We start from the raw sequence: 25,596 nt of genomic DNA, 5'->3' as shown, positions 1-25,596 counted from the left end.
AACCAACAGTGGTAACAGTGTGATCAATGCGTGCACAGTACAAACGTCTACAACACTTGCTCCCAGTGCATCATCCTAGAATGCTTCCTCCAGCTTCGACTTGACGGCATTCCCGAGGAAGGTTGCACCCTCATCATTCTCATCAAATCCCGGCAACTCCTGACAACGCTCGTACCAACCGTTAATGTTCGGATACGCATCAAACCCAACGCCCACATGCTTCAACGTAGCCACATTAGCTAACGCGCACAGATCGGCCAAGGTACACTCATCGCCCGCAATCCAATCACACCCGTCCAGATACGTTTCGAGCTTCGCCAGCGCCTTATGCACGTTATCCTTCTTTTCCTGTGCGATAACGGTTGCACCGGCACGCAACACCGACATCAGTACGTCCCGCAGTGCCACAAACAGGGTGCCCGAATCGTAGTACAGCCGATGGTTGATGAGGCCACGCTTTTTCGGATCGTTCGGATAGAGCGAGCAGCCCGGCTTGTACTGCTCCGCCAGGTACGTTATGATCGCTTTCGATTCCCACAGAATGTAGTCCTCGTCGACGAGCGTCGGTACGGTGTGGTCCGGATTGATGGCGATGAATTCTTCGGCCAGGTGTTCACCGGCAAACAGGTTCACTATTTTAACCTGGAGAAAGAGATGGCGAAGGGATGTTTGGTTGTGGGTGAATGGGGCAGATAGTACAAAAGGGGAATAGATTAGTGCCTTCAGATTTTAACCGAAGGGTGTTCCACCCCTTGCTAGATAGCAGATCTCGCCTAATTGCACATCCTAATGAGTTAACCGCCAGTTATCGGCCAACAAGAACATTAGCTGCTCGGTAAACATTCGCCTCTCCTGTCCAATATTTTGGAATAATGAATAGGTAATGGCACGCAAAACCTGCATGATGGTGCACAAAATCACCTAACTAGCCTAGTTCCAATGTAAATGTCCTTAAAATCAATAAGCCTTCGTCCCACGTATCCTACTGCCGGAAGAGCATTGTTTATTCTTCGGCAAAAGCTCTGACTTGAACAATAAAAAAATCATGCCACTATAGGACTGGTCAGGCGACGCTTATGTCTTCTTCAGCTCCAGAAATTGCACGTTTGGCCGCAGTTGCTGTGGCGAGCACGCCGCCCGATATCGATTGATTGAAACAAAATAAAAACAATCATCATCCTTTACAAGGTAGTGTGACCAGAAGCTGTTGCAATCGAAGTTGATAGAATGTTTTACATATTAACTTTTTTATAGACTAGAAGAAATGGTGGTTTGGCTTGCCGTCAGTCAGCAAGGACGTTCGCCACACAAAACATTTATGGTGGGAATCGGCCACTTATCTACCAGATGGGTTTGAAAAAGGTGTTCAAACCCAGGTGTACTGAAACAAGGATGTCCCAGTCAAGTGGGTCGATTCACTGTTGGATGTGACCTTGGTTTTGTAGCTAGGAAAGGAATGGGGCAAATAGATAATTATGGGACATTTTTTTTTTCATTTTTAATTTCATCGCTTCACACTTTGAAGAACGATCAAATTGGGGCGAAATCACAATTTCTTGAAGGCGATCCTATATCACTGGAGTTAAGAACAGGATTCAATCACTCTGAACTTTATCGCTTACCTCAGCATCAAGATCCAGATTTCTTAATGCAAGCAGAGCCGATCGCGATGGCGGAGAGCCCGGGAAATGGTACAGAATCAAGGGAGCCATCCTTGTTTTCTCGTTTCAAGTCCGATTCCGATCACAGTTCCAGACACAATTCTAAAACACCACACCCACAGAACACGGTTCGTTGTGGAAGGGAACGTCACAGGATACCTGCTCGCTCTTGCCTACAGGAGCACAGGACAACGACTGTGAAGGACTCCTGGCATGCTTTACGCTTTTAAGCCCATGTTTTGTTTGGCGCGTCCCGTTGTCGGACCATGTTCCTCTAATGTACCTTGCGTTGTAGTCGCTTCCGAATGGCAATTAAAGGACGGAAAACGGTAATAGCGGAACCAACATTCGTCATGTATGCATAGGATTTTCTGTTCCTGGACAAAGTCATTATGGTGGGAAAAAGCACGAGGAGAAAAATGTTTAAAGTACATGAAAATGATGTCCATTATTGCCATGCGGCGATGAGAATACGTTTTTCAAAAAATATTTAATTCAGTTGGACGTGAGTGAGAGTGTAACGCCTCTCTGCCGTTAGTTTAAATGTATGCAATCGTTAGTTTTGAAGGATAAATACCAGGACCAAATTTTCAACCAGTCAGATGTTGTGTCTCGTGCTTGTGGTAATGTATTTAAGGTAAAAAGAAGTGAGTTTCCGGAATCTTTTGGAAGGCAGGTATGATCTTGTATGCCGGTTAAATTAAAAATGTCCTTCAACCAGGGACTCTGGAATTCTGTAAGTTTACGTCATTCTGAATTGCAAAAGTTTTAAAAATCGTAATTTAAATATATTGTTTTTCAACACCGCTGGTGGCTAGCTTTTGCATCTTTATACCATTCTTTCACCGTATCGATTCGATTTTGTACTTCGGCAGTGCTTCAAGGTCTGAGCCAACTTGCATGGGTCGTGACTATATGAATTTCAACCTCATATGCCACCTGAGACATAGACTCTATCCTGAAGTTGAGATAAAAGCATCTCAACCGTTGACGGATGATGCCATATGTTTGAGTGGAGCTGATGATGTTCTCACTATTAGGAAACTCATGCTACTGATGATGTCATTAGCATATCATCAGAAGTTAGTTATAGCTTGTAACACCTTTACAAACCTTCTCCATATTACAATAGCTTGTAGTAGAGGAGAAGAGTGTAGTTCTACTTACCTATAATTAGAATTTTAGGACCCAATTACACAATAGTAAAAGCGTCTAAATTGAACAACAGATTAATTAAAAGTCATAAACTTTATGGAGAGTGGTCAGAGTACAGAAGATGATCATGTCATACAGCAGCCTGTATGAGTTAGCTAATATAATAATTCTGCTTTACGTTAACATAGAGCAAGGAGAACCAGGAGACCCTGTAGATCGTGCCCGTTCCCCCGTAGTGAGTACTGACTATCCAACTACTTGGTAGCAATGAGTCTAGTAAGCCATTCGATGCCTAGGCCAGGTCGTTAAGCCAAGAAGGAGAAGCCTGTGTTAGCACCTTGGAAAGCAGACGATCTATCAAAGGAAAGTTTACTGATTCTGGCGCTTTGGGGAGACTTGAAGATGTTTAAAATCGTGCGAAAATTTTAAAACCATTATCCGGACTCTTTCTAAGGTACATCAAGTATTAGGAAATGAACCTGTACGATCAATAGTTAAAGTTTCACTATTGACATAAGATATCTGCTCCACAGTTCAGATGCACTTATCACTCAAGAGCGAATACAAGTTGCACCATTCGATGCATAGCTTGGCTCTGTGTTAGTGTTTTGTGTGCCTGAGACATTCGAGTAGCATCGTTCCACTCCCGCCCTTCTCTTCTTCCTCGTGCACGGAGAAGACATTCGCAATCAAAACGATGTGACTGTTTTTTTTTTTTCAAACGAAGATGAGTATCATTAAAGTGAGGAAAGGTCGGGGAAGATAGATGGGAAACGAGCGAGAATAACAGGTTCGAATGGCCACAGTTTTAGCCCCGCTATTCGAAAGACAGAGAGCGAGAGAACAGGTCCCTTCTGTTACAGTTATTAGTGGTGCCCGGTCCCGAGTGGCACGTGCCCCGGCCAGTGTCCAGTGAAGATGTGCCGCGCGCGGTGAAGGCGCACAGCGTGGAGTCCGGTTTTCTCGAGATGCTTAATTGAGTAGCAAATTGACCACACTCTGTCACCGCGTCACAGATGAGTGCCGAATTCGAGGAGCTGGGGGGAAGGGGCGAGACAAGCTGAGTAGCTGAAGGTCAATGCTGGTCAGCTGTGTGAACTGAAAGACGATACACAAGGCACACATTCTGGACATCATCACATCGCCGTCGTGACATACGTTTTGTGGGGAATAATGAGAAACATCATTATGCATTAGCACATTCGGGAGAGGGACTGTTGGGCGTTTTTGGGCTTTTTCTTTGACGCTGGTCACCTCACCTGAGAGACTCGTCAACGAGCAACGAATTGACCCATCTCATAAGCATCCCCCAACAATTCCAATTTCGTCTGCGGTGGTGGCCTAACGAATTGATCAATGGGGCCGCTCTTATGTTTGCTGAACTGCTGTTCTTCTTCCACGCAGAACGGCACGGAACGGGACCAAAGTCGTCTAGTGGATGTGCGAAAACAAACATTTATACTCACCATTACACCGAATTTACGGAAAACATCTTCGTTACTCTACACGCGCTACATGTCACCATGGTTGGGTTTGTGGGTTGATTATGCTTTTTTTCTGCTTCTCTCCTTTTGTTTCTTCTTTTTGCATACTTTTAGGTGTTGCTTTTTATTAGTGTGTGTACGTGTGTTTTTTCCTTCTTCATTATCTTCTCCTTATTAGTGTAAAATGCTAACAATTATATTTTTTTTTGTCGCTAACTTTCATTATACATTCTTTTCTCTTTTTCTCTCTCTTTTTTTAACGGTCTTATCTCCTGCGTTTTTGCACCCAATAACGCTTTTCTTTACAACATTTTTTTTTTCTTGTTTGCTTTAGTTTATGTGGGGTTTTGTTTTATGTCAACATCATAAGCTTTTGTATGCTTGTAGTAAGTTGTAACATTTAGCGTTTACACTAAGTTGCGCTGTAGTTTCGCATTCTCTTTTTGCTCTACTTTTACAATCTTTATTTGCCTTCGCACAAAACTTTGATTTTCCTTTTTATTTCTACTCATACACACCTTGATTTGCACGATTTTTACCATAATATATAAACGTTCTATATAAGCCCTGCTTTATCAATGTAGTCTTCCTTACTTTGTAGACATGTGTGTGTGTGTGTATATGTGTGCAGAGAGTTTTTTGGATTCCATTTTTCAGTTCCTTATTTTTGTCCATTTCCACCAGGTAGTGAACCAGTCCTGTTTGTCTATCTTTTTCCGAGTTCCGTGTTCATTTAAGCTATCCTTCTTATCTTATGCATCTACTGGAATAGTGTACTTGTGTGTAGCTCTCCGCTATCGGCTTAGCTATGCGTTTGTGTTTAATTTGTCCTGTGTATTTGTAATATAGCCTAGCTGTGTGTGTATGTGCGCCTGTTCATTTCACGTTCGCAATTATTATTGTTACCATTTACTGCATATTCTCCCAAGTGTGGCCACCCCCTCCCACCACCCAATCGTCTTAAAGAAAGAGAGAGAACGAGGTTGGCCACGCTACACCCTTACCCCCGTTGATGCATCATCCCTCTATCCGTTACGTACCGTACCTTTAAAGGTGGAAAAACCGGGGAAAAGTAGTAAACCAAGAGACATGCAATGGAGAGAAAGAGAGATAGATAAAGAGAACCAGGAAGGGGTAAAAATAAACCTACACAAAAATATACATATTTATGCACCTGCCATGAGAGTTAGTTGTACGATAAAATATATAAATACACCGACCGCCCAACCGGTCTTCTCCATACTGTGTCCTGTGTCGTGTCCGTCCATCCGTGCGCTCTGGGTAAAGGGGGACGTTTTACTGGAATCTATTATCGATCAGTAGATCCACCATGTCCCATGCATCTCCTATACCAAAAGAAGGCATATGCAAATTAAGCTCTAATGCATCCTTCTTCTTTTAAGCTGAGCCTTGCTATTCTACATTCATCTTAATTTTCCGTTTTCCAGTTCTTCTGCAGGGACGGCTAAGCGTGTAATATTTGCCTGCTGTTTAAAAAAAAAAAATACCGATATGGTAGGGGATAGATAGCAAACCGAAAACCTTCGCGAAAAACTCCCCTTCGTTATAATATCAAATCTAGCTTGTTAGGCGATAGATTATTAGTGGCGACATCGCATTATCGAAGAGACGAATGAAGCATCTCGAAAGCTCAATGTCTCTAATAAGCAAATAAACAACAACAGGGAATTGCATTTTCATGGTAGAAAGAATACGTGATTTCGAATAGTTTTACAACAAATGAGAGGAGGGAGGTATGATGTGTAATGATGTATGCATTTAAAAACCGACTTAATTTACTGATTTTACGTTGCGAAGGCGCAGTGAGACCTGGCCAGCAAGTTATCCGAAGTAACAGAAGTGTTTTGTGGGTTGATTTTTTACGTTTTAAACAGTTGATTTGCTATAGCTATGGCCAAGCTAATGTCCAAACACTCCACAGACCTTGAGATATTTGCTGCTCATCAGCAATATCCGATATACCATATGTTGTTCCATGTAGCCAGATTCTTCGACTCAGAATTATTCATCTTCTGTGGCTCTACAACCACGAAAGGTCCATTAAGAGAGCCTGCCATTCCCCATTTCCTTGGCTTAAATCACCCTTAGCTGAATGGTCAGCTCTGTCAAAACCATGGATATTATTACATAAAACTCTCTAATAAAGCCATCCATCACCAGCCCACAAATTAATGTTTTTCATTTACAACGCATCATTTTAACAGGAGCTGCTAGGCTTGGGATGATAACAAACATTTTTCTGTATTAATTCCGAAGTGAGATATTAAAAGTTAAAGGACAACAAGTAGGAAAACTCTTCTACAATACGTTCTCCACGAAGGAGAGTTGACATCCAATCATCCCGCAACATCAAGCTGATGACTAATTTGTCTCCAATGACCTAACGTTCCTGAGGTACGTATTTCTGAGCCTTTCTTTCGTTCTGATTACAAAGTAGCTATCGAAAGCAGATGCCCTTGTTAAGTATCGAGAAAGTATTAAGTAGAGAACGATACCTGAAAGATTTGGGGTGTCAGAAGAGAAGAAATATGAAGTTTAAAAAAAAAAGGATAATTCTCTACTGGAGGTCTTTCAATCGCAAATTGCCAGTCGCCAACCCAACCAGTTTCTTCAATGCATACGTTAGTCAGAGGTGGTACAACTAGTAGTTACCATTAATTGAAACAACTAATAACAATTGATACGTCTTAGAAGAAGAAACAAAAATACGCGCGATATGCTAATATTCTGTGAGAGCTATCTGTCTACTCTCTTATTGATGTGCGCGGGACAACTCTTATGTGTTCCCCGTTTTTGTTTTATTAGCCACCATCCTTAAAGAATGTCAAACAAAAAGTGTTTCGAACAATTGTGTCCTGCCGAATACAAAAACAAAAAGTCCTGACTCCATGTTCCGGTCCTATTACACTCGTTCTCTTCCTTTTTCAGCGTAGTATGTATGTACAATTACCGACTCTCTTTTGTCTTTCATTTCACAATTTGCTTCAAAACTATTTTCTTTTTCTCGCAGAATCGTTTCCTCAAATAGCTCTTGTTCGTAAGCTTTCGCGCGATTGTTCTCTCTCCTGAAAGTATAATTTTGTTTTTTATTGGTTTTTGCTTTTTTTTTTGTTGTTAATAAGGAAAGAAATGGAAGTTTTTCAGGATGTAGAGAATATCCAGGATCATTCTTCTACTACTACTAGCGGATTTTTAAGCCACTTGGTGGCAGGCGCTGCGCTTAGGTGCTACCGTGCTGCATCATCGTCGTCCGTCGATCGTACACGGCACCACCGGTGGATCCCGCCGGTCCTGTGCTACTATTATTGTTACTACTATTATTATTCCCCCCATTCCCGTCCCCCATCATCATCATCATGCCATTCATCTGCCTTTGATGGTTAAAGCTGCTGCTACCCGCTGATCGACTCATACCGCCCGGCTGCTCATGATCGTACAGCGATAACTTACTGTTTCGTGCGGCCAAATCTTCCATCTGCTGCCAGAGTGCACCCCGCTGGGCCAGCTTTTCCTGCTCCATTTCCTGCTCCGCCTGATACTTCCGGTGACACTCGTCAAAGAGCAGCTGATTCATCTCCATAAACAGTTTGGTCGCGTTGTAGATCAAGCCGTGGATCGTTTTGTTCCAGTGCGTTTTGCTGTTGCTGTACAGCGCGGGAAACATGATCGGCATGATGACTTTAGAATTTTCCGATATCAGCGACATGATGTAGTCATTGTTCCAGTAGTACAGCGCTCGCTCGGCCACCTGAAAGTGTGGACTCGACACACACTTCGCGATCTGACGGAACAGCGGTTCCATCACCTTCTGAAACTCGGCCGGCTCGATCACGTCCAGTATCTCTTCGAACTCGTTCAGAAACATCACCTCCTTGGGGCTGTGCGTTTTTGGCCAAAACTTTAGCAAACACTTGATGACGGGTTGCGTTAGGCTGGCATCCTTCTCGAGAAACTGTACCACACAGTACGCTAGCTGCGGATGGTAGACGGACAAGCTTTTCACCTTGTGCAGCGGTAGTAGCACCTTGAGCAGAAATTGCTTATGCTCCTCCTTTAGCGGTAAGGCAAAACCGTTGATAATACTGCCAAGGATTTCGAGCAGTTCCGCAATCCCGTTGTGGTGTTCCGTTTCGTAGATGAATTTGTAGAAGATGTTGTTAATCTGCTTGCGAATGAAGGCACGCAGGCCGAGAAATTTCCCATACACCCGGTGCAGTACCGTTTTGAGAAAATCGCGCTCACGCGGATCCTCCGAATCGAACAGTTCGAGCAGATTCAGGATGAAGCTGTGATCAATGTAGCGCTTCGCTACGTTCGGCTGAAAGTCGGGTGACTCGAGAAAGCGTAGGAACAGCTCGTACACAAACTGCAGATGGGGCCACGAAACTTCGAGCGTCGGTTCATCCTCTTCCGGATCGAATTCGGCCCCGTTCGGGTTGGAGGACGGTGGCAGCGTACGGAACAGATTGATCGCAACCATATTGAACGCTTCCGGGTAGATCGATTCCGTTATTACGTTGCTCTGGTTGTTTAGATGCTCGACAATCTCCTGCAACGCACAGCGCTTGATCTCCTTGTACTTGAGATCGTTCAGCGGTTCGGAAAAGTCGAACAGGACGCAACACTGCTGGAGCTTCTGGATGAACAGATCTTCCCGCTCGGATGGATCCGCATCCTTTAGCGGTGGCAACGTTTCGATCTCGTAGTACTTCGGGATGATGTACCGGCTGGTTCCGCTGCTTCCGCTGTTGGTTGTGTTGGTACTGCCACCCGGGCGCTTCTCCAGACTCCCAGCCGCCCCCGACAGCTGCTTCCCGTTTTGTCCCGTCCCGTTCGTCGTACTATTGTTGTTGATGTTGCTGTTGCTTAGTGACGTAGCCGTCGTAGTAGCTGCTGCCGCTGGGTTGATGATGTTAGAATTTAGGTTGTTATTATTAATTGTATTGCCAATCGTCGTCGCATTGCTACTACCGCCATTTGGAACCGTGCCGGTGTTGTTATTGTTGTTGCTGTTGCTGCTGCTCACACCGTTGCCCCCATTATTTGTGCCGGTTGTGCCACCGCCAGCCACACCACCAACCGCACCCGGTCGATCTGATCCGGTTCCCGTCGCCGTTGACAGTCCCGTTCCAGTTGCTGCTACCGTGACAGCAACATTATTGCCGCCTGCGGCCCCATTCTCATCGTTCAGTGTCATCTTTGTGGATGCTTCTTTCTTTTCCCCTTTTTTCCCCGCCTTTCCAACTTTTTCTTGCCACCCGGGGACTGTGTAGTTGTGTGATCTAGAGGTAAGGGCCTGTGGCTACTATGATTGATGCTGCGGTGTAGCGCGAACGGGTTACAACATAAAAAAATACGAGTGTCGATGGGAAACGATTATGCGCCTACTACGACCATCCCCACTAGAGCAGCAGTTGACTTATTTTGTTTGCTTTCGTGACCGTCATTTGTCTGTTTTCGGCATGCTGCTGCTGCTGCCTTTGGAAGCACGTCTTTGCTTGGACACACTCACACACCCACTTTACATCGATCGATCGTACGTACTGCACTTTGTGCCGGACGGCCTAAACGCACCGCGAATCCGTTTGTCGGCCCACCCTCTCCCAGGCAAACAATCACACCGAACACATCCAATCGATTATTATAGCACTATTGGCGATGCTTTCGTCAATACATTTGCATACACACATACGCACTCACACACTCCTCTTTCTTCCGGGGCGTCTTTTCCCCTCAGCGACTACTGCTTCGCTTCCCACGATCCGCCGTGATAGTGCTGCGCACACATACAATCACTCACACTCACAAAACTCGCTTACGTACACCAGTGCTTTCTATGCCGACCTATGCCGCAACCTTTTTTTTTCACTTTTTAGATATTTTGAATTTCGTGCACACACGACGATATTCACACACACGGTCCGTACGCACTGCCGCTGCTGGCACCACTTTCGTCGTGCAATCTGTTTTCCGCAACTATCGTCGGTACGCTCCCGCCCGCTCTCTCACTCTCAATCTGTCCCTTTCTATGCTGGGTGTGTGTTGGAAGACGTTCCGGGAAAAAACGGGAACCGGACACTCGAAGAACGTGAAGTGCAACCTACTAACAGCACAAAAAAAACACACGCGCGCACACCCACTAGACCCACACAGACTCCAAGTTACTGGCCACACTGGTCAAGTGTGAAGCTGGAAATTTTTGTAAAACTACACCCGTGCACCCGTGGTCCACTAGTTCTCTACGCTATAGCACCACGGCAAAAACTCTCGTTGGCGGCTTCAGTGCTCCCTTTCCCGGGGTGGGCGGGTGTGGAAAATCGGGTTAAGTGAGAAGAAGTGGATCAAATAGATGCAGGATTTTGTTCTCTTTTCTAGGCTGCTTGCATTTTGCAAACGGGAGCGCACACACAATAGCACGAAAAGAAAACACTCGGCAATGACAGCAACACCGTTTCGTTCCGTCCGTTGTTGACAGTTCGTGACGAAGCGGTTGGTGCGTTTAGAAGGGCGGGTCGAGAAGTTTGCAGGCTTTGGACGAAAAGGAAGCGGTTTGAAAATTTTAAATCCATCCCAAACACGCCCAGATTAGTTTTATTTAGACTTATGATCAAATGAGTAACTTGATCGTACTATTAACATGTTTCATGGATGTAGAAGCTGGAAGTTCATGGAGATACTTCCTCATCTCCAGATGTAACTGATTTGCGGTGTCGCTCCGTGATAAAGACGATCATAGAATAGTGGTAAAAAGTAAGCGTGACCAACTATTAACTATCAAACTAGCGCACAAATCACCACATTTGGACGTGGCATCTACTGCAAGAGCTAGGACTAGCATGCCGAACATCAGGAGTTACAAATCCTTAATAAAAGCAATAAAATTTTGTGTTTTGCCGGTAAAGGATTTTCCTAATAACCTCATTATTCGTTGAAGGATTTACTAACTAACGCCAATAAAACATGTTGGTTCTAAACTGCGACGGAAAATGTTAATAAACGTGATCAGAAGCGAAAGGAAATCGAGTGCAATGATCATCTCAACTCACAAATAATTAATCTAAGTCTAGTCTAGGTCTGGCGTACTCGACACAGGCAGGATTCCCCTTCCATCTGCATAGACTTTCGCCAGCTTGCAAAGCTACTACCTGGAAGGCAGCTGATACTATGTAGTTGTATAGTCAGTCCTCACTACGGGGTTCGAATGGGATTTGAACTTCGGTTCTGCCATATGAAGATCGGCGCCTTCTTCGCCTCTACCAGCCGTCAGAGACTTAAAGCCGGTCTAAATAAATGGAAAAAAAATCTTGGAAAATGAAATTTGAAGAGTATCCTGAAGGCCGTCATTTTCGTAAACAATCTTTAGTTATTCGTTTGCCACGTCTGAGCGTTTGAATGCTGTTGAATCGTATTGGTAGAAACAGGCGATGAAAGCTTTATTTCTAACTGCTAAAGAGTTACTAAGTTCCCAAATCTTTTAAACAGCACTTAAGCAGCAAATTACGCTTCGCCGGCTTTTTACAGCCTTTACTTTCATTACTTTATGAACGCACGATTCTTAAGTTACAAAGCAAAAACTCTTACTGTTTAATGGACTTTTTCCCGCTACCATCCACTCGATGTTTTTGCATGTGCAAATTCAGCTCCCTGTTGCGAATGTACGACGCCGTACAGAGCTTACATTTGAACGGTCGTTCCCCGGTGTGGGTAGCCATCTCGTGCCGCTTGCGGTCGGAAAAGTGAAGAAACGTTCGTGGACAGAATGTACACTCGAACGGCCGTTCGCCAGTATGTACACGTTGATGAATTTTAAACTTTTCCACTACGGCAAACTTTTTCGAACAGTGCTTACACTCGAACAGTAGTTCGGTGGAGTGTAGGGCCCGACGATGACGCTTCAGTAGTCCCTTATTGTGAAAGGAAGCATCACACACGTCGCACGCATGTTCTTTCCGTTCGCTGTGCGTTTTTAGGTGAGCTTTCAGCCGCGACCGTACAATGAACGATTTGCCACACTGTGGGCAGGGGAAGTTGGGCGGTGTTCCGTTGTGTTCGAGCTCTACGTGCATCTTTAGCTTTACCCATTGGTTGAATATTTTATCACACTGTTTGCAGGGGTATTTACGCGGAACAAACCGTTTCACTCGATGCCACATCAGCTTGGCCAAGGTTTGGAATGATTTACAGCAGGCAGGACACACGTTCGTATCTTCCTTACGTTCGTGGTTGTTTTCACGCCGCTGCCCATTGTGCTCGTCCTGGGCGTGAGCTAGCAGCGCTTCCTCACTGGTAAACGTTTCCGGACATTTCGGAAAGCAACAGTGATACCACACGAGATGGCCAACCCTTTCCAAGCCTTTCTCTTCAACCGAACGGTGTAGTTGTAACGCTTCCAGTACACGTGGATCCGATTCAATTGCTTCGACTGGTGCGCTGCTGGATGCCTCCGAATCTTCCTCTCGTTCCTCATCCCGATCCACCTTAAGGTTTGCATCGACAATTAACCGCGACAGATGGTTCGGTGCCGATTGCATGTGCCGGGCGAGACAAAACTTTTTCGAAAAAAGCATCCCACAAAGCTTGCACTCATGTAGCGTTTTTTCCTTCGTGCGACGGCAAGCGTTGTGCATAAAAAGTCCGCGCTCGTAATCAAAAACGGCATAACAGAATTCACACTGATGACCGAAAAGCTGGGCACTCGAGTCAAGCGGTAGATAGTGTTCCGTTTTGGCGTGTACCCGGAGTTCGGCGAGTGTATCGAAGAATTTGGCACAGCCACAGCAATACTCACCCACAACGGTAAGTGTGCTGTAGTTGTTGTACTCTGTCCTGTTCTTTATGAATCGTGTGGCCGGCATCGGAATACAGCGTATTATTTTAGGTCTGTAGCTAACCTTTTCGGCCAACAATTTTCCCAACTCGTCAACGATCGGTGGTTGATCAAGTTCGACAAACGGTTCGAGCATTTCGATACCGGCCTGTTGGAACTGTTGGTTCAACTGGTCCCGGTGTTGTTCGTTGTGCAGCTGATGGTGGCGTAAGCTTTCGTGGTTGAGGAACGATTCGTCACAAACCGTACAGAAGAACAGCTGTTTGGTGGTGAAAAAGCACAAATGCTTTACAAGTTCCGTTTCGTTTGGGAACCGGGTCCAGCACAGCTGGCAGGATGGGTTACCAACAGCGCCGCCGCTTTCCATCATCGGATGACTTGTTTTTCCGTGCTCTAGAAGGAGAGCGCTTGAATAGCAGGTGTAAGAGCATCCACAACAACGTAAGCCACGTAACCGGACATACTTGAATGTTTCGAACACATGTTGGGCAGTTATTTGTATTTCCTGGACGTTAAGTTCCAATTCGGTTAGCGGGCTCGATAGCTGGTCGTTCGACAGTATCTCCTCGAACAGGGCTCTATATCGGTGCATCACACGCGGATCCGATGCATTTTGTGTGTGACCGCCTCCATCCGATTGTGACGGCATTTGTTCATCTTCTGCATCCGCTGCATCCTGTTGCAGATAATACTCGTCATCTTCATCCTCCTCCTCCTTCGAGATACGTTCGATTGTTACCGAACCATTTCCCGTTGCTGACGACGTCTCACCAGCTTCGTAACAGCTCGCAATATGATCGATCAGATGGCCACGCACGTTAAAGAAATAGTTGCAACGCAAACAGACATACATCTTGTTCGCCTTAAACTCTTGGATGTGTTGCTCGAGCTCCTGATCCGTCGCAAACTTGTAGAAACAAATCGGGCAATAGTCTCCGTGATCGTTAATTTCAACGCAGTGAACCGTTTCCGAATGTTGCAACAGTTCTTTGCGTGTTTGGGCCACAAAGCTACAGCCACAGCAACGTTCTCCCGTAACCTCAACTACGCGGTACTGATCGTGCATCGTAATGCTGACGATCGTTGCCGCAACGGGCATTTTAAATACGCGCGTCACTTTACCGTACTCCTCGGTTGGTTCCTCGTACGTTTCATTAGCTGATATTTCAATCGCTATGTCTGGATCGTTGTCATTTGCAGGCCGGCCTTGTTCTTCGTCGTTATCGTACACATTTTCTTCCAAATATTCGATTACATATTCATCGTCGGGGTGTGCAGTTTCCTGCTTGACGATGACGTCTTCCGCATTTTCCACCTGATCCTCGTCGTAGTCATCAGTGTGTTTTGTGTTGAATTCATCCTTAAAATCGAGCTGTTCGTCAAGCTCATAATCATCCAGCATGTCCTGTTCTTCTATACATTCGGAGTCTCTAATTTCCTTCTGTATTGTGTACGCAGCCTGTATCTTTGTCCAGCAAGCATTGCAAATGCTTTTTTGAACATGTTTTATCTACAAAAAGAATAGCATAATAATTTACTACTGGCGAAGAAGGAAAATATAATCCGGATACTTACCTTAATGCCGGCCACCTGCTCGACGATGGAAGCAATGGTTCGGTCGCTTTCCACAACCGTACAAAGTTCGAGCAAGCTTCTGCCCTTCGGATGTTTGGAACAGATACAGCATTTTGTGTGGATGCTTTCGCCGTCACCGTGGTGTTCGGACGTGGATGCAACTTCATTCATATCCGCGTTAGAGATTTTTCTACGTTTCGACATTTGACGCATAATGAATATGCCTCTGTATGCAATTTAATATACAAAAAGAGTACTCTTTTTAGTAGAAAACGAGCGAGTAGATTTTTTCTTTGCGACTGAAATTGTGTAAACAAACAAATGGACCAAAATGTCAGATTGCACAAGGTAACTATACACCTGGACTCCCTATTGACAAAATCTTTGTGAAACCGCCAACTGTGGCACTACTAAGGCCACAGCCATTTGTATTGAAAAGAACCTTAGTAGTGCTTATTAAGGCCATTTTGTTAATAGGGACTGGTTACATGTGTAAATCCAATAACTCCTGAGAGAACCCATCACGGGGTCAAAAGGGGAAATCTACTCAAATTAGAACAACAGAAAGTTATGATAAAACGAGAGGTCAATACAGAAACTTCTGGAACTTTTGACAACTGAATTTTGCTGAAAATTTGAATGAGTCATGAATGGAATGAATGATATGGAATGGAAAAATGAATGAGTAATGGGAAAAAGTTGTGGAAAAACTATTGAAAAAAAAACAGAACAAATTATTGATTTTTAAATTGAATTTGTCAAACTGTGCTGAAAAGAACAAAATTGTGTCATCCAAGCGACTCATGAGAACTACTCATCTGTAAAAGCCTTGACCATCGTAACAGCTGCCAAACGTATCCCGTCATCTCCTCCATTTTGAACTGAAAGCTTTTGCGCTTAATTTTGAACGCAACGAACGCTCACCATCCGCGACAGGTAAAGAATCTTTCCCAACCCTTTTGTTTTCTCGCTAAATTCCTTGAATTCTTTTCCATTGTTCCTCTATGTTCCATTCGCCGCACGACCGAAGAAAACAACAAGAATGGCACAATTTAAATATCTCAACGAAGTGAACAGCATCTTTACGATGGATGGTGAAAATGCAAAAGCGCCCGTACCGCGATGGCAGCGTAAGCTTAACCTTTCAGCCGCATCCACCAGCTTCAACAGTAGCAGCGTGCTGGCAAACACGTCCGCTCGGCAAACGCTGTCCGTGTCCATGACCGGCAATGCGAACAATACGCTGCAGCTGTCGATGACGGGCAATTCGATGAAAACACCACGAAAGAATGGCATCAAAACGAAGGTAACATCCTCGAAGAAGAAATCATCCCAAACACCAAGCAAAGGTAAAGGACAACCGGGTGGTGGTGATCGCTTCATACCGAGTCGCACGGCGACGGATTTCGATCTCGGACACTACATCGTGAAACAGGGCGCACTCGGTAATGAGGAAGATGTGGAAAACGAGGAAAGCGGTTCGGGTGGTGCGGCCACAAGCGTACCGCTGAGTCCGAAGCAAAGCGAATGGATAAAAAGTCTGTCAGAAGCATTGAACGGGTGTGACATTAGCAAGCAGCGAGTACTATCCTACGACACGAAAGTGCCACAACCACCGGAAGGTCATGTAAATCCGCTGAAGGCAATCTATTCGGTGAAAACGCCCATGTCTACCAAGAGCGGAAGTCGCTACATTCCCAACGCACCGGAACGCATACTGGATGCGCCGGAAATTATGAACGACTACTACCTCAACCTGATGGACTGGAGCATGGATAATGTGATTGCGGTAGCGCTGGGACCGTCGGTATACCTGTGGAATGCAGCCACCGGTACGATCGAGATGCTGTTCGAAAACGAAGGCAACGAGCATACTTGTTCGTTGAGCTGGATCCACGAGGGACACATACTGGCGGTCGGCACCAGTGCCGGGACGGTGGAGCTGTGGGATTGTGAAAACATGAAGCGTCTCCGGGTGATGAACGGACACTCGGCACGGGTCGGTGTGTTGGCGTGGAACTCGTACGTGCTGTGTTCCGGAAGTCGGGACGGTACGATCATAAATCATGACGTGAGGACACGGCAGCACAACATCGGTGTACTGCAGGGCCACACGCAGGAAGTTTGTGGGCTAAAATGGTCACCGGATGGGAAATATCTGGCCAGCGGTGGTAATGATAACATGGTGCACGTGTGGTCAGCAGCAAACGGATCACCACATGCCAACGGAGAACCACTGCACGTGTTCAATCAGCATCAGGCAGCCATTCGCGCCCTTGCATGGTGTCCCTGGCAACCGAATGTACTGGCCAGTGGGGGTGGTACAGCGGATCGTACCATCAAGTTTTGGAACGTAGCGAACGGACATCTGATGAACTCGGTCGACACCAAATCACAGGTTTGTGGGTTACTGTTTTCCAAAACGTACAAGGAACTCATCTCGGCGCACGGTTACGTGAACAATCAGCTAACGATCTGGAAGTATCCATCGATGATGAAACAGGCCGATCTGATGGGACATACGGGCCGGGTATTGCAGATCGCCCTCTCCCCGGACGGTAGCACGGTGATGAGTGCCGGGGCGGATGAAACGTTGCGTCTGTGGAACTGTTTCACACCAGATCCGTTGCTAGCGAAGAAGGAAAAGTCGGGTGTCCGGGAAAAGCCCAGCCTACTGAAGCAAAGCATGCGTTAGATCGCTGACAGCAAGCGATTTGCCCAATTCCTGGTGAATGGAACCAAATGCTAATGGTTTCTTGCAAGTGTGCCGTAGTTTGGAATACGAAATGACTGAAAATTGCGTGTGCTAAGACGTAATAAGGTAGTAGTAGATTAGTTTCTGTATGCTTTTAATGTGTATTTTTTTATTTTGACTATTGTACTCAATGGTAGAATGTGTTCCGTTAATAAACTTGTGATTATTTCAATAATTGATGGATGTGTAATTAATGTATTTACGACCGATAGATAGCGCGCGATAGATAGATGGCGGACGCCACTAGTTCACCACAAGGACGCTCCCAAGTACAGCAAGGTTCAACATGGAAGATATGTCTAGAGATATCCCTGAGATCCTTGGTCTTCGTCTCCCTCTCCCTCAAACTCTGAGCTTCTACAAATAAACGGAAAAAGACATATTAACCCCATTTGTAATCCATACTCTTTCTATCCATTGATCCATACTTAAGGGTGAGCAAAATTCTCCACTCAGAATAACTCTCCGAATGAACGATGCTTAGACCTCATTAGAAGAACTATTATAACAGTTCTTGCAAGCGTTTCTGAGGCACGAACTCTTATCTTATATTAAAACCCGTATCTGTCCATGAACAGTAACTGCAATATTTTACAGCGAACAAGAGTCAACAAGAATGTCGGTGGCGATCTAAAGGGTCGATTGGCTTGAATTAAGGATGAATGTCACGAAGATAAAGTACCTGGTTACCGGAGGAAGTAGTTAACAGTGAGTGTCTTGAAGAGGAGGTAGAGGATTTCTGCTAGTTCCATTTCTGGATTCCGGCGATCTCCAACACTCCAGCATCATACAATAGATAATCGAATCTGATGGAGATCTGATGTAGCCGTGGATGGAGGAATGCAGCTCTGGACCTCTGGGATTCCTGGGAAAGGATTCGCGACCTACCCTTGTGAGATAGATATCAAACAACCTAAGTGAAAAAACCGCCCCAAAAAGGATTTGCAAGACAAACATGAAGTGTAAATATATTAGTGGTTTATTAAACTTTTAGGGTTCGGTTCGATGGAGTATATTTAAACCTTCTTTTTAGTTCGTATGCTACTCGCGGTGCTAAGTGGGGAAGTGGCGAGCTCGATGCGTAGCGGGAACAGTGAGAGAGATCTTTGTAGAGCACGCCAACACTTTTTTTAAGCGCAGTGCAACGTGCAGCTGTCCTATACTATTTACATTCGCTGTCCCTGTCTCCTGCCCGCCAAGTTCAATTTCCCTGCTAAACCTACATATATTTTCCGCCAGGTGGCGCCCTGGTCTGGCGCTACAGACTCAACTATTTGCTCCCACTCAATGCACCTTTTCCATGTGCAATCGCATTTCACGCTTGCGTAGAAATCCCATCTTACACACCGGACACGTGTGCGGTTTCTCACCCGTATGGGCCGATCGTTCGTGTCGCATCCGGTCCGATCCATGTGCGTACCGCTTGCTGCATCCTGCGTGCCGACAGCCAAACGGTTTTTCTCCCGTATGCGATCGTTCGTGTATATCGAGCGATTCCTTCGTGCGGTACATTTTGCCACAGTAACCACACTCGTACGCCTTCAATTCCATGTGCACATTCCGATAGTGTCGCTGCATTAGCTGCTCATTGCGAAACCGCACCTCACAGCCAGCGACCGAGCAGGGATAATTTTGAAACGGTTCATGCACCTGCCGATGTTTGTTCAGTGTGGAGCGTGTAACAAACTGTTTGCCACACACGTCGCAACCAAATTGTAGCTTCAGGCTCAGATGTTCCCGTAGCTGGTGCTCCTGGAGACCGGTTGCTTTCATGAAAATTTGCCCACACTGACGGCAGGTTTGTTTCGGTAGCGTTAGCTTGTACGTACGATGCTTTGTAACTTTTGCCACGCTGTCGAAGGATCGTCGACATACAGGACAGATAAGGTGTTCGCTCATGTTCGCTCGTTGCTGCGTGCCCAGTTTGTGTTCGTTCTCCTTTCTTCTTCCACTGTGTACCTTAACGACATGGTCGAGCAGATCCTTCTCGCAGGCGTATTCTTCTTTGCAGCGTGAAAAGCAACAGCAGAAGTAATTCATCCTGCTGGCGGGAACCAGTTCCGCCGTTGGTTCACCTTTTTCTGCGTTGGACGTTATACTTTCCGCTATAGTTTCCACCAATCCATTGCAATGGTTTTTACTCGAAGTTCTAAAATGTTTTATCAGTTGTAGTTTCCGTGCGAACAGCACGTGGCACAGTTTGCATTGATAAATTTGATTCAAATTTAACCGTCGCTCCTCGTGCAACAGTTGCTCCTGTCGAGTGGCAAACGTTCGCCGGCAAATTGTGCACCGCAGCTCATCCGTGCCCAGCATGTCATCCATATTGATGTGGTACTCGGTGATGTGCTGTTCGAGATTTGTTAAATGAACGCCACATGCACAGCACCGCTCGCCGGACACACAGTACAGCCGGTACTGAGGATAGTCGCGCGTTTCTTTGATAAACTTTTCATCCGGTAGTGTTGTGAGGGGCAAATTTAATTCATCACTCTTTGGTGGCGTTCGCTCCATTTTCTGCTCACTTCCCGCTTGCTGCTGTACCTGATGATTTTCCTTTAAATGGCGCATTAGATGGCTTTGCAAATTGAACGCTTCCTGACAAATTGTACACAGAAACACATCACTGTACAGATAGTACTGTTGATGCTTTTCGAGCGCGTCAGCGGTGGCAAACTTTCCATAACACGTAGGACACGTGTAGCTACTGTCGGCGTAATACTTTTGTGAATGTTTTTCCTTTGCGTGCTCCATTAACGCATCGCGGCAAGCTGCAATGTGCTCACAGCCACAGCAACGTTCACCGCGGATTTCTAAATATTCAAAATTTTCAAACTCTAACCGAATGCCAATCAGGTCGGGCTGGGGCATCACGAACGGGTGTTTGCCCTGCTCCGGTATATCATCCTCAAGTGAATCCATGTCATCGTCGGATAGTAGTTGAAGGTTTAGTTGCTTTGTGTGGTCATCTAACTGAGAGGTTTCATCTTCCGTGTGAGTCGTTTTGGGTTGGGAAATGGTTTCTATTTCATCTTTAAATTCTTCCAGATACTCGCACCGATAGTCTTGCTCGGTGAGACTTTCGATCTGCAGCGACCTGTAGGCAAGAGTCATTTATTTATTTCAAATTAAATTTGTTTGCCATTACGGCTGTACAAATCTTCATCAAAGATTGAATCTACCTAATATTTATATTTATATAATTAAACCTAGGAAACAACAAGATCAGAAAAAGACACAATGAGCAAACAAAACAAAAAATAACAAAGGTAATAGAACTCAGACTTAATTACGAAAGGTGGCCGAGGTAAAATGCAAATCAAATAAGAAACGCTGACATAAAAGGAAAGATGGTTCCAACATTCCCGGATGGAACCGTCGATTCCATTTCCTTAGAATCGGAACTGGTACCACATGAGCCGAAACCGGATCGGAACCGTGGGTGTGTTCCAGAACCTATCACTATTTGTGGTACTTAAGAGCAATGCAGGTTACGTACTCTAAAATGGTCGATAGCATTCCCTCGCTGGTGCGGATCTGCTGCCGTAGCTCGGCAGCTCCCTCGACTGCCTTCATGCAAAAGGTGCAGATGAATTTGGACCGATCATCTTCGGCATTGATCTGTAAGCAAACAGGAACATCCAAGCATGTTCAATGTTTTATCCGAGAAGCTATCGGAAACGCAAGGGATGCCAACAATACCGTAACATCGGCGAATTCTCCTATCATCTCTGCGATTGTTTTGGTCGCATCCTTTTCCTTGGTACCATCCAGCAGCGAGAAGATACATAATGCTTTCTGAGAGTGAACAGTTTTGCTGCAAATACGACACCTGAACACATTATCCGCTGGTGGAACAATAGATTCGAGTTTTACTGAAGACATTTTACGTAAAGATTTTTTTTGCGGAAAAATAAACACACTAACTGCACAGAAAGAAGCAAACACAATTCATCAACAAACGTTAAGGTTGGTAGAGATTGTTTACGAAGCTAATTGTCGGATGGCACACCTGCACTATAGTGACGTTGCTCGATCCCGCCACTACGCCACTGACACTTCCTGAAATTTGCTCAATCCATCAACACGTGCAAAGCGCGTACGAACGGGGGTTTGTGCTTGTTAAGTTAAAAATACGCTATTTCCACAATTATGGGTGTAAAAAGCAAGTCTAAACAATCAATAAAGAATGTGCCGGTCACGAAGAAAGCAGCGTTAAAGAAAACGAACGCCAATGTCGAAGAAGACGACGATATGCTGGACAGTGAGGTGGAAGACGACGACGAACTGATGGAGCTAGAGGATGATGAATCGATTGCGCCGGATGATGATGATTCCGATGACGAGGAGATGGAGGAAAGCAAGCCCCAAAAACAGGCTAAACAGTCGAAAAAGTCACAGAAACAGGCAAAGACGAATGGAACGAAAAAGACGCCGGAACTAAATCTGAAACCGAAGGAACCACTCTCGGCTCGGTTGGAGCGAACTGTTTGCGTGAAGCATCTGAAAGCTACCCATACCGATGCTGATATAGCAAAATTCTTTGCCAGCGTCGGCAAATGTACCCTAACGAAGCGCGTACTAAGCAAGGGACTGGCGATGGTCCTGCTGGACAGTGCAAAGCAGGTAGAGAAAGCATTAGCTCTGAATGGGAAAACACTAGGCGGGCATGCCATTATTGTGGAACGATCAAAGTTTGTTGGTTCGGATGCGAAACTTAAGGAGAAGAAAAAGCTTCGAACAAAGAAGCAAAAGCTGGCGCGCCGCAAGAAGGCCAAACAAGATAAGGATCCGGATCAAAATGAAAAGTCAGGAAAAAAGCAAGTAACCGGTGAAGGACAGAAAAACAAAAAAGACACGAAGGAAGGCAAAAAGCAAAAGAAAGTAGTAGAACCAGCAGCTCAAAAGAGTAAACCCGATAAGAAGCTATCGAGCAGCAATGAGAACGGCAAGAAAAAGAAGGACAAAAAAGCAAAATAAGTCGTTCATTGTTGGTTTAGCCGATAATAGACGAAATCAATAAATTACGTGTATTTTGTTTTAAAATTTAAACGACCTTTTCTCCCTTTGTCTGTACACAAAGTAACTGCGTAAGTATCGTCCCTAACTGCGTGCGCTAATAGACACACACTCTCTCTATATATGTACAATGCGAGCTGCGTGCAATTTCTATATATGTATGTATACATGTCACGTTTGTTAACTATATTATGATAACTATCACACCCTTTTCCATGTAAATTATTATTATCCCAGTATTATGGCGGTGAGCGAAGCCTAGCTACACCTGTAGAAACAACCGTGGAAAGCCCATGTTTGGAACCATATTCATATCCGCCTGGTAAACGCACGGTCGATCGATGAATACGCGCCCTCGCAGCAGCGCCAGACTGTGCTCCGTTACTTGCGGACATTCGCGCACCATCAGCGACTCCAGTTCCTTACAGCAGATAGAAATAGCCCTGCAAAAGGATTTCAACGAATAATGTTAATAGGCAGTTGTTTCCCGATTGTCCATCCATCCATCTCCCGGGTTCCACACTTACAACACTCCTCGATCGGTTATCAGGTAGCAACCGACCAGATTAAGGTTTTTGATAAACTTCGAATGCTTCGCAATGGCCAACAGTAAATTGTCCGTTACCGCGGGAACATTCGACAGCGACAATGTTTGCAGCATCCGACAGTTAAGCAGAAACACCGTAATGCACCGTTCGTTCAACGCTGCACAGTGGGAAATGTCCAGTTCCTGGATTTTGGTGTGGTGCAGCGTTAGCGCTTCCATCGCCCCAATCGTCAGCCAGTGGCAATGGGACAGCTTCAGCGTGGTAAGCTGCTTACAGCCGATAATGATTGGTTGCATCGAACGGGGCGTTATGTTCAGACAGTCGCTTAGATTGATTTTTGTCAGCTTATGATTAAACTTGAGCAGCGGACACAGTACACTGTCCTGCAGCCAGTTACAGCGCGCCACATTAATCACACGCACATTACGACAATTTTCGGCCAGCACTGCGAACGCCAGCTCCAGCTGGGGCGAGTTGTTCCCAGACAAATTGATCTCCCGCAGCCGGCGCAAACCATTGTCGACGAAGGTTTTGGCCAGCCGCGAACAGCACCGTAAGCTAAACAGATCCTTTAACGAGAGCAGCGGAAACAACTTCACGTACAGCACATCCTCCCAGACGATATCGAACAGACTCAACCCATCGCTATCGTTGTGGTGATCGCTGTCCGCCATTGAACATCAGACGGGACAGATACGCGGCGCTGGGCAGGACTTTGGTGGATGATGGCTGCTAGTATGCTTATTTTCTTCCACTATCAGCAGCATTTATAATATGCGTTCTACTATCGCGCACTTAACTTGTGGCTCTCCTATGCTTTTTTCCTTTTTGCACGTAATGTTTTGATTTTGTTTAGCGCAGCCATACAAAAAAAAAGGCTGCCAATTTGACGTTTAAGCAGACGGTGTAACAACCTTGCTCGACAAGGGGGGATTATTTCGCAGCTCGCACGCGTAGGAATGTTAAGAAAGCAAAAAACTTGCAAGGAAAAGGAGAAAATATATTTATAAAAAATTGAAATTACCAAAATTATCGTAAAATTGCATTTTAACATTTATTTACAAGCTGCGTAATATCAACCCGGATAATCGGGCTTCCCAATTGTACCCCCTTTGTTTGACAGCTGACAATCGGGGTGAGGTAATTTCTTGCTGTTCTTCCTCTTTTCTCGGTCATATGACGTCCAGATCTTGTGACTGAAATTTTGTGTATTTGTTGCTGCTGAAAATTTTGTGGTCCAATCGCGCAAAAGTGAGTAAAACGGATCGATTTGTAAGTGCGCCGGACTGTCCCATCCCTGACACAACGTTCCGTTTCCGTAGGCAAAAGCAAAGATGCGATACACACTCGGTTACATCTTCTCGACGTCGTTCGTGTCGGTAGCGACCGTATTGATACTTTACCATGTCCTCACGGGCAAGGGCGAACGAGTCAGCGTTGGCTGGTTCCTGGAGGAAACTTCCCCATACATGTGGGCCACCCTTGGAATTGGGTTCGCCGTGGCACTGTCCGTCGTCGGTGCGGCCATGGGTATCCACACGACCGGTGTGAGCATTGTCGGTGGTGGTGTAAAGGCTCCGCGCATCAAAACGAAGAACTTGATCTCGGTTATCTTCTGCGAGGCGGTCGCTATCTACGGTCTGATCACAGCCATCGTGCTGTCCGGTATGCTGGACAGCTTCAAGTGGTCCGTGGTGGCGGGTAATGAGAACATCCGTAACAACAACTGGATGTCCGGTTATGTAATGTTCGGTGCTGGAATGGCCGTCGGTTTGGTAAATCTGTTCTGTGGTATCGCTGTCGGAATCGTCGGTTCCGGTGCGGCCTTGGCCGATGCTGCCAACTCGGCTCTGTTTGTGAAGATTCTGATAGTGGAAATCTTCGGTTCTGCCATCGGTCTGTTCGGTTTGATCGTCGGTATTTACATGACCTCAAAGGTGAAGATGGGTGACAAGGAGTAGGCTGCTTGACCCACTAGCAGCAGTGTGGGGGAAGGCAAATCGACACCGTATGCCTATAAGAAGCCTGCTGATTCTCCCTTAAAAAACGAGTTTATGATGTCCTAAAAAAGTGGTACGTAAAGATGACGATTTCGAAAAAGCCCACACATTCATGCAAATTTTCCCGATTTCAGAATTCCAAAAGTATTCTACAATTCAGCCACCCAATATCGGCCACAGCACAAAACAAGTGAAGCGAGCGGGACCTATCATGGATGATTGTGTTTAAGATTATTGTTATTTAATTTGCTAGAACCGTTCCTCGACATCGAGGACAGTACTGTTTGTTTGGCCATTCCAAGTATGTAAAGTATGCGCGCACCAGATTTTAAAATCAGAGCCCTTCCCTGCCCGAACCCGAACATCCCACGGACGGACCGTTTCCCGACAGTTCCATCTATAACTCCGTCACGTCCTGTGTTGCATGCATGCGTGTAGGGAAGATCTAGATCCAGGAAACGGTGGCGGATGGTCCATCATCCGCAGAATGTGTGTTGTATTCCCGGTCGCTATGTACATTGATAAACGCTTGTTGCGATGGTATACTTTAA

At 45.5% G+C, this 25,596-nt stretch overlaps 9 protein-coding genes across 9 annotated transcripts in view; 3 read left to right on the top strand and 6 right to left on the bottom strand.

Annotated features, from left to right (window-relative positions):
- LOC126565552 (troponin C) overlaps positions 1-25,596 on the bottom strand; it is a 400,267-nt gene that overhangs the window by 296,458 nt on the left and 78,213 nt on the right. The gene's annotated exons all lie outside the window — the stretch shown is intronic.
- Positions 76-1,712, bottom strand: LOC126565363 (glutathione S-transferase 1-1-like). The gene is made up of 2 exons (XM_050222536.1): positions 1,623-1,712; positions 76-642 (listed from the first exon to the last, which is right to left on the bottom strand). Exons 1-2 carry the CDS (start codon positions 1,710-1,712, stop codon positions 76-78), a joined length of 657 nt encoding a protein of 218 aa, XP_050078493.1.
- Positions 7,521-9,518, bottom strand: LOC126564277 (serine/threonine-protein phosphatase 2A 56 kDa regulatory subunit gamma isoform-like). The gene has a single exon (XM_050221278.1). The coding sequence runs from the start codon at positions 9,516-9,518 to the stop codon at positions 7,542-7,544; it is 1,977 nt and encodes a 658-aa protein (XP_050077235.1). The 3' UTR covers positions 7,521-7,541.
- Positions 11,899-14,927, bottom strand: LOC126564008 (zinc finger protein 850-like). The gene is made up of 2 exons (XM_050220906.1): positions 14,724-14,927; positions 11,899-14,658 (listed from the first exon to the last, which is right to left on the bottom strand). Exons 1-2 carry the CDS (start codon positions 14,925-14,927, stop codon positions 11,899-11,901), a joined length of 2,964 nt encoding a protein of 987 aa, XP_050076863.1.
- Positions 15,766-17,622, top strand: LOC126564455 (cell division cycle protein 20 homolog). The gene has a single exon (XM_050221516.1). It carries the CDS (start codon positions 15,766-15,768, stop codon positions 17,416-17,418), a length of 1,653 nt encoding a protein of 550 aa, XP_050077473.1. The 3' UTR covers positions 17,419-17,622.
- LOC126564217 (zinc finger protein Xfin-like) lies at positions 18,763-21,363 on the bottom strand. The gene is made up of 3 exons (XM_050221198.1): positions 21,181-21,363; positions 20,978-21,099; positions 18,763-20,575 (listed from the first exon to the last, which is right to left on the bottom strand). The coding sequence occupies exons 1-3, from the start codon at positions 21,361-21,363 to the stop codon at positions 18,763-18,765; spliced, it is 2,118 nt and encodes a 705-aa protein (XP_050077155.1).
- Positions 21,631-22,458, top strand: LOC126560475 (nucleolin-like). Its single transcript, XM_050216433.1, has one exon. The coding sequence runs from the start codon at positions 21,631-21,633 to the stop codon at positions 22,456-22,458; it is 828 nt and encodes a 275-aa protein (XP_050072390.1).
- LOC126565160 (F-box/LRR-repeat protein 15) lies at positions 22,615-23,835 on the bottom strand. The gene is made up of 2 exons (XM_050222308.1): positions 23,025-23,835; positions 22,615-22,940 (listed from the first exon to the last, which is right to left on the bottom strand). The coding sequence occupies exons 1-2, from the start codon at positions 23,717-23,719 to the stop codon at positions 22,760-22,762; spliced, it is 876 nt and encodes a 291-aa protein (XP_050078265.1). The 5' UTR covers positions 23,720-23,835; the 3' UTR covers positions 22,615-22,759.
- On the top strand, positions 24,338-25,006 carry LOC126565407 (V-type proton ATPase 21 kDa proteolipid subunit c''). The gene has a single exon (XM_050222582.1). The coding sequence runs from the start codon at positions 24,380-24,382 to the stop codon at positions 25,004-25,006; it is 627 nt and encodes a 208-aa protein (XP_050078539.1). The 5' UTR covers positions 24,338-24,379.

This window comes from Anopheles maculipalpis, chromosome 3RL (genome assembly GCF_943734695.1).
Source record: "Anopheles maculipalpis chromosome 3RL, idAnoMacuDA_375_x, whole genome shotgun sequence".
NCBI classification, from domain to species: domain Eukaryota; kingdom Metazoa; phylum Arthropoda; class Insecta; order Diptera; family Culicidae; genus Anopheles; species Anopheles maculipalpis.
The sequence above is the reverse complement of the archived record's forward strand: the minus strand, read 5'-3'. Positions and strand labels throughout refer to the sequence as shown.

Coding starts and splice junctions, on each gene's coding strand:
- LOC126565363 (XM_050222536.1), bottom strand. CDS start 1,712: ATGGCTCCCTTGATTCTGTACCATTTCCCGGGCTCTCCGCCATCGCGA. Junction 643..1,622: donor ATCTGGATCTTGATGCTGAG/GTAAGCGATAAA, acceptor CTCTTTCTCCAG/GTTAAAATAGTGAACCTGTT.
- LOC126564277 (XM_050221278.1), bottom strand. CDS start 9,518: ATGACACTGAACGATGAGAATGGGGCCGCAGGCGGCAATAATGTTGCT.
- LOC126564008 (XM_050220906.1), bottom strand. CDS start 14,927: ATGTCGAAACGTAGAAAAATCTCTAACGCGGATATGAATGAAGTTGCA. Junction 14,659..14,723: donor AGCAGGTGGCCGGCATTAAG/GTAAGTATCCGG, acceptor TTCTTTTTGTAG/ATAAAACATGTTCAAAAAAG.
- LOC126564455 (XM_050221516.1), top strand. CDS start 15,766: ATGGCACAATTTAAATATCTCAACGAAGTGAACAGCATCTTTACGATG.
- LOC126564217 (XM_050221198.1), bottom strand. CDS start 21,363: ATGTCTTCAGTAAAACTCGAATCTATTGTTCCACCAGCGGATAATGTG. Junction 21,100..21,180: donor GAGAATTCGCCGATGTTACG/GTATTGTTGGCA, acceptor GTTTGCTTACAG/ATCAATGCCGAAGATGATCG. Junction 20,576..20,977: donor ATGCTATCGACCATTTTAGA/GTACGTAACCTG, acceptor TCTTGCCTACAG/GTCGCTGCAGATCGAAAGTC.
- LOC126560475 (XM_050216433.1), top strand. CDS start 21,631: ATGGGTGTAAAAAGCAAGTCTAAACAATCAATAAAGAATGTGCCGGTC.
- LOC126565160 (XM_050222308.1), bottom strand. CDS start 23,719: ATGGCGGACAGCGATCACCACAACGATAGCGATGGGTTGAGTCTGTTC. Junction 22,941..23,024: donor ATAACCGATCGAGGAGTGTT/GTAAGTGTGGAA, acceptor ATCCTTTTGCAG/GGCTATTTCTATCTGCTGTA.
- LOC126565407 (XM_050222582.1), top strand. CDS start 24,380: ATGCGATACACACTCGGTTACATCTTCTCGACGTCGTTCGTGTCGGTA.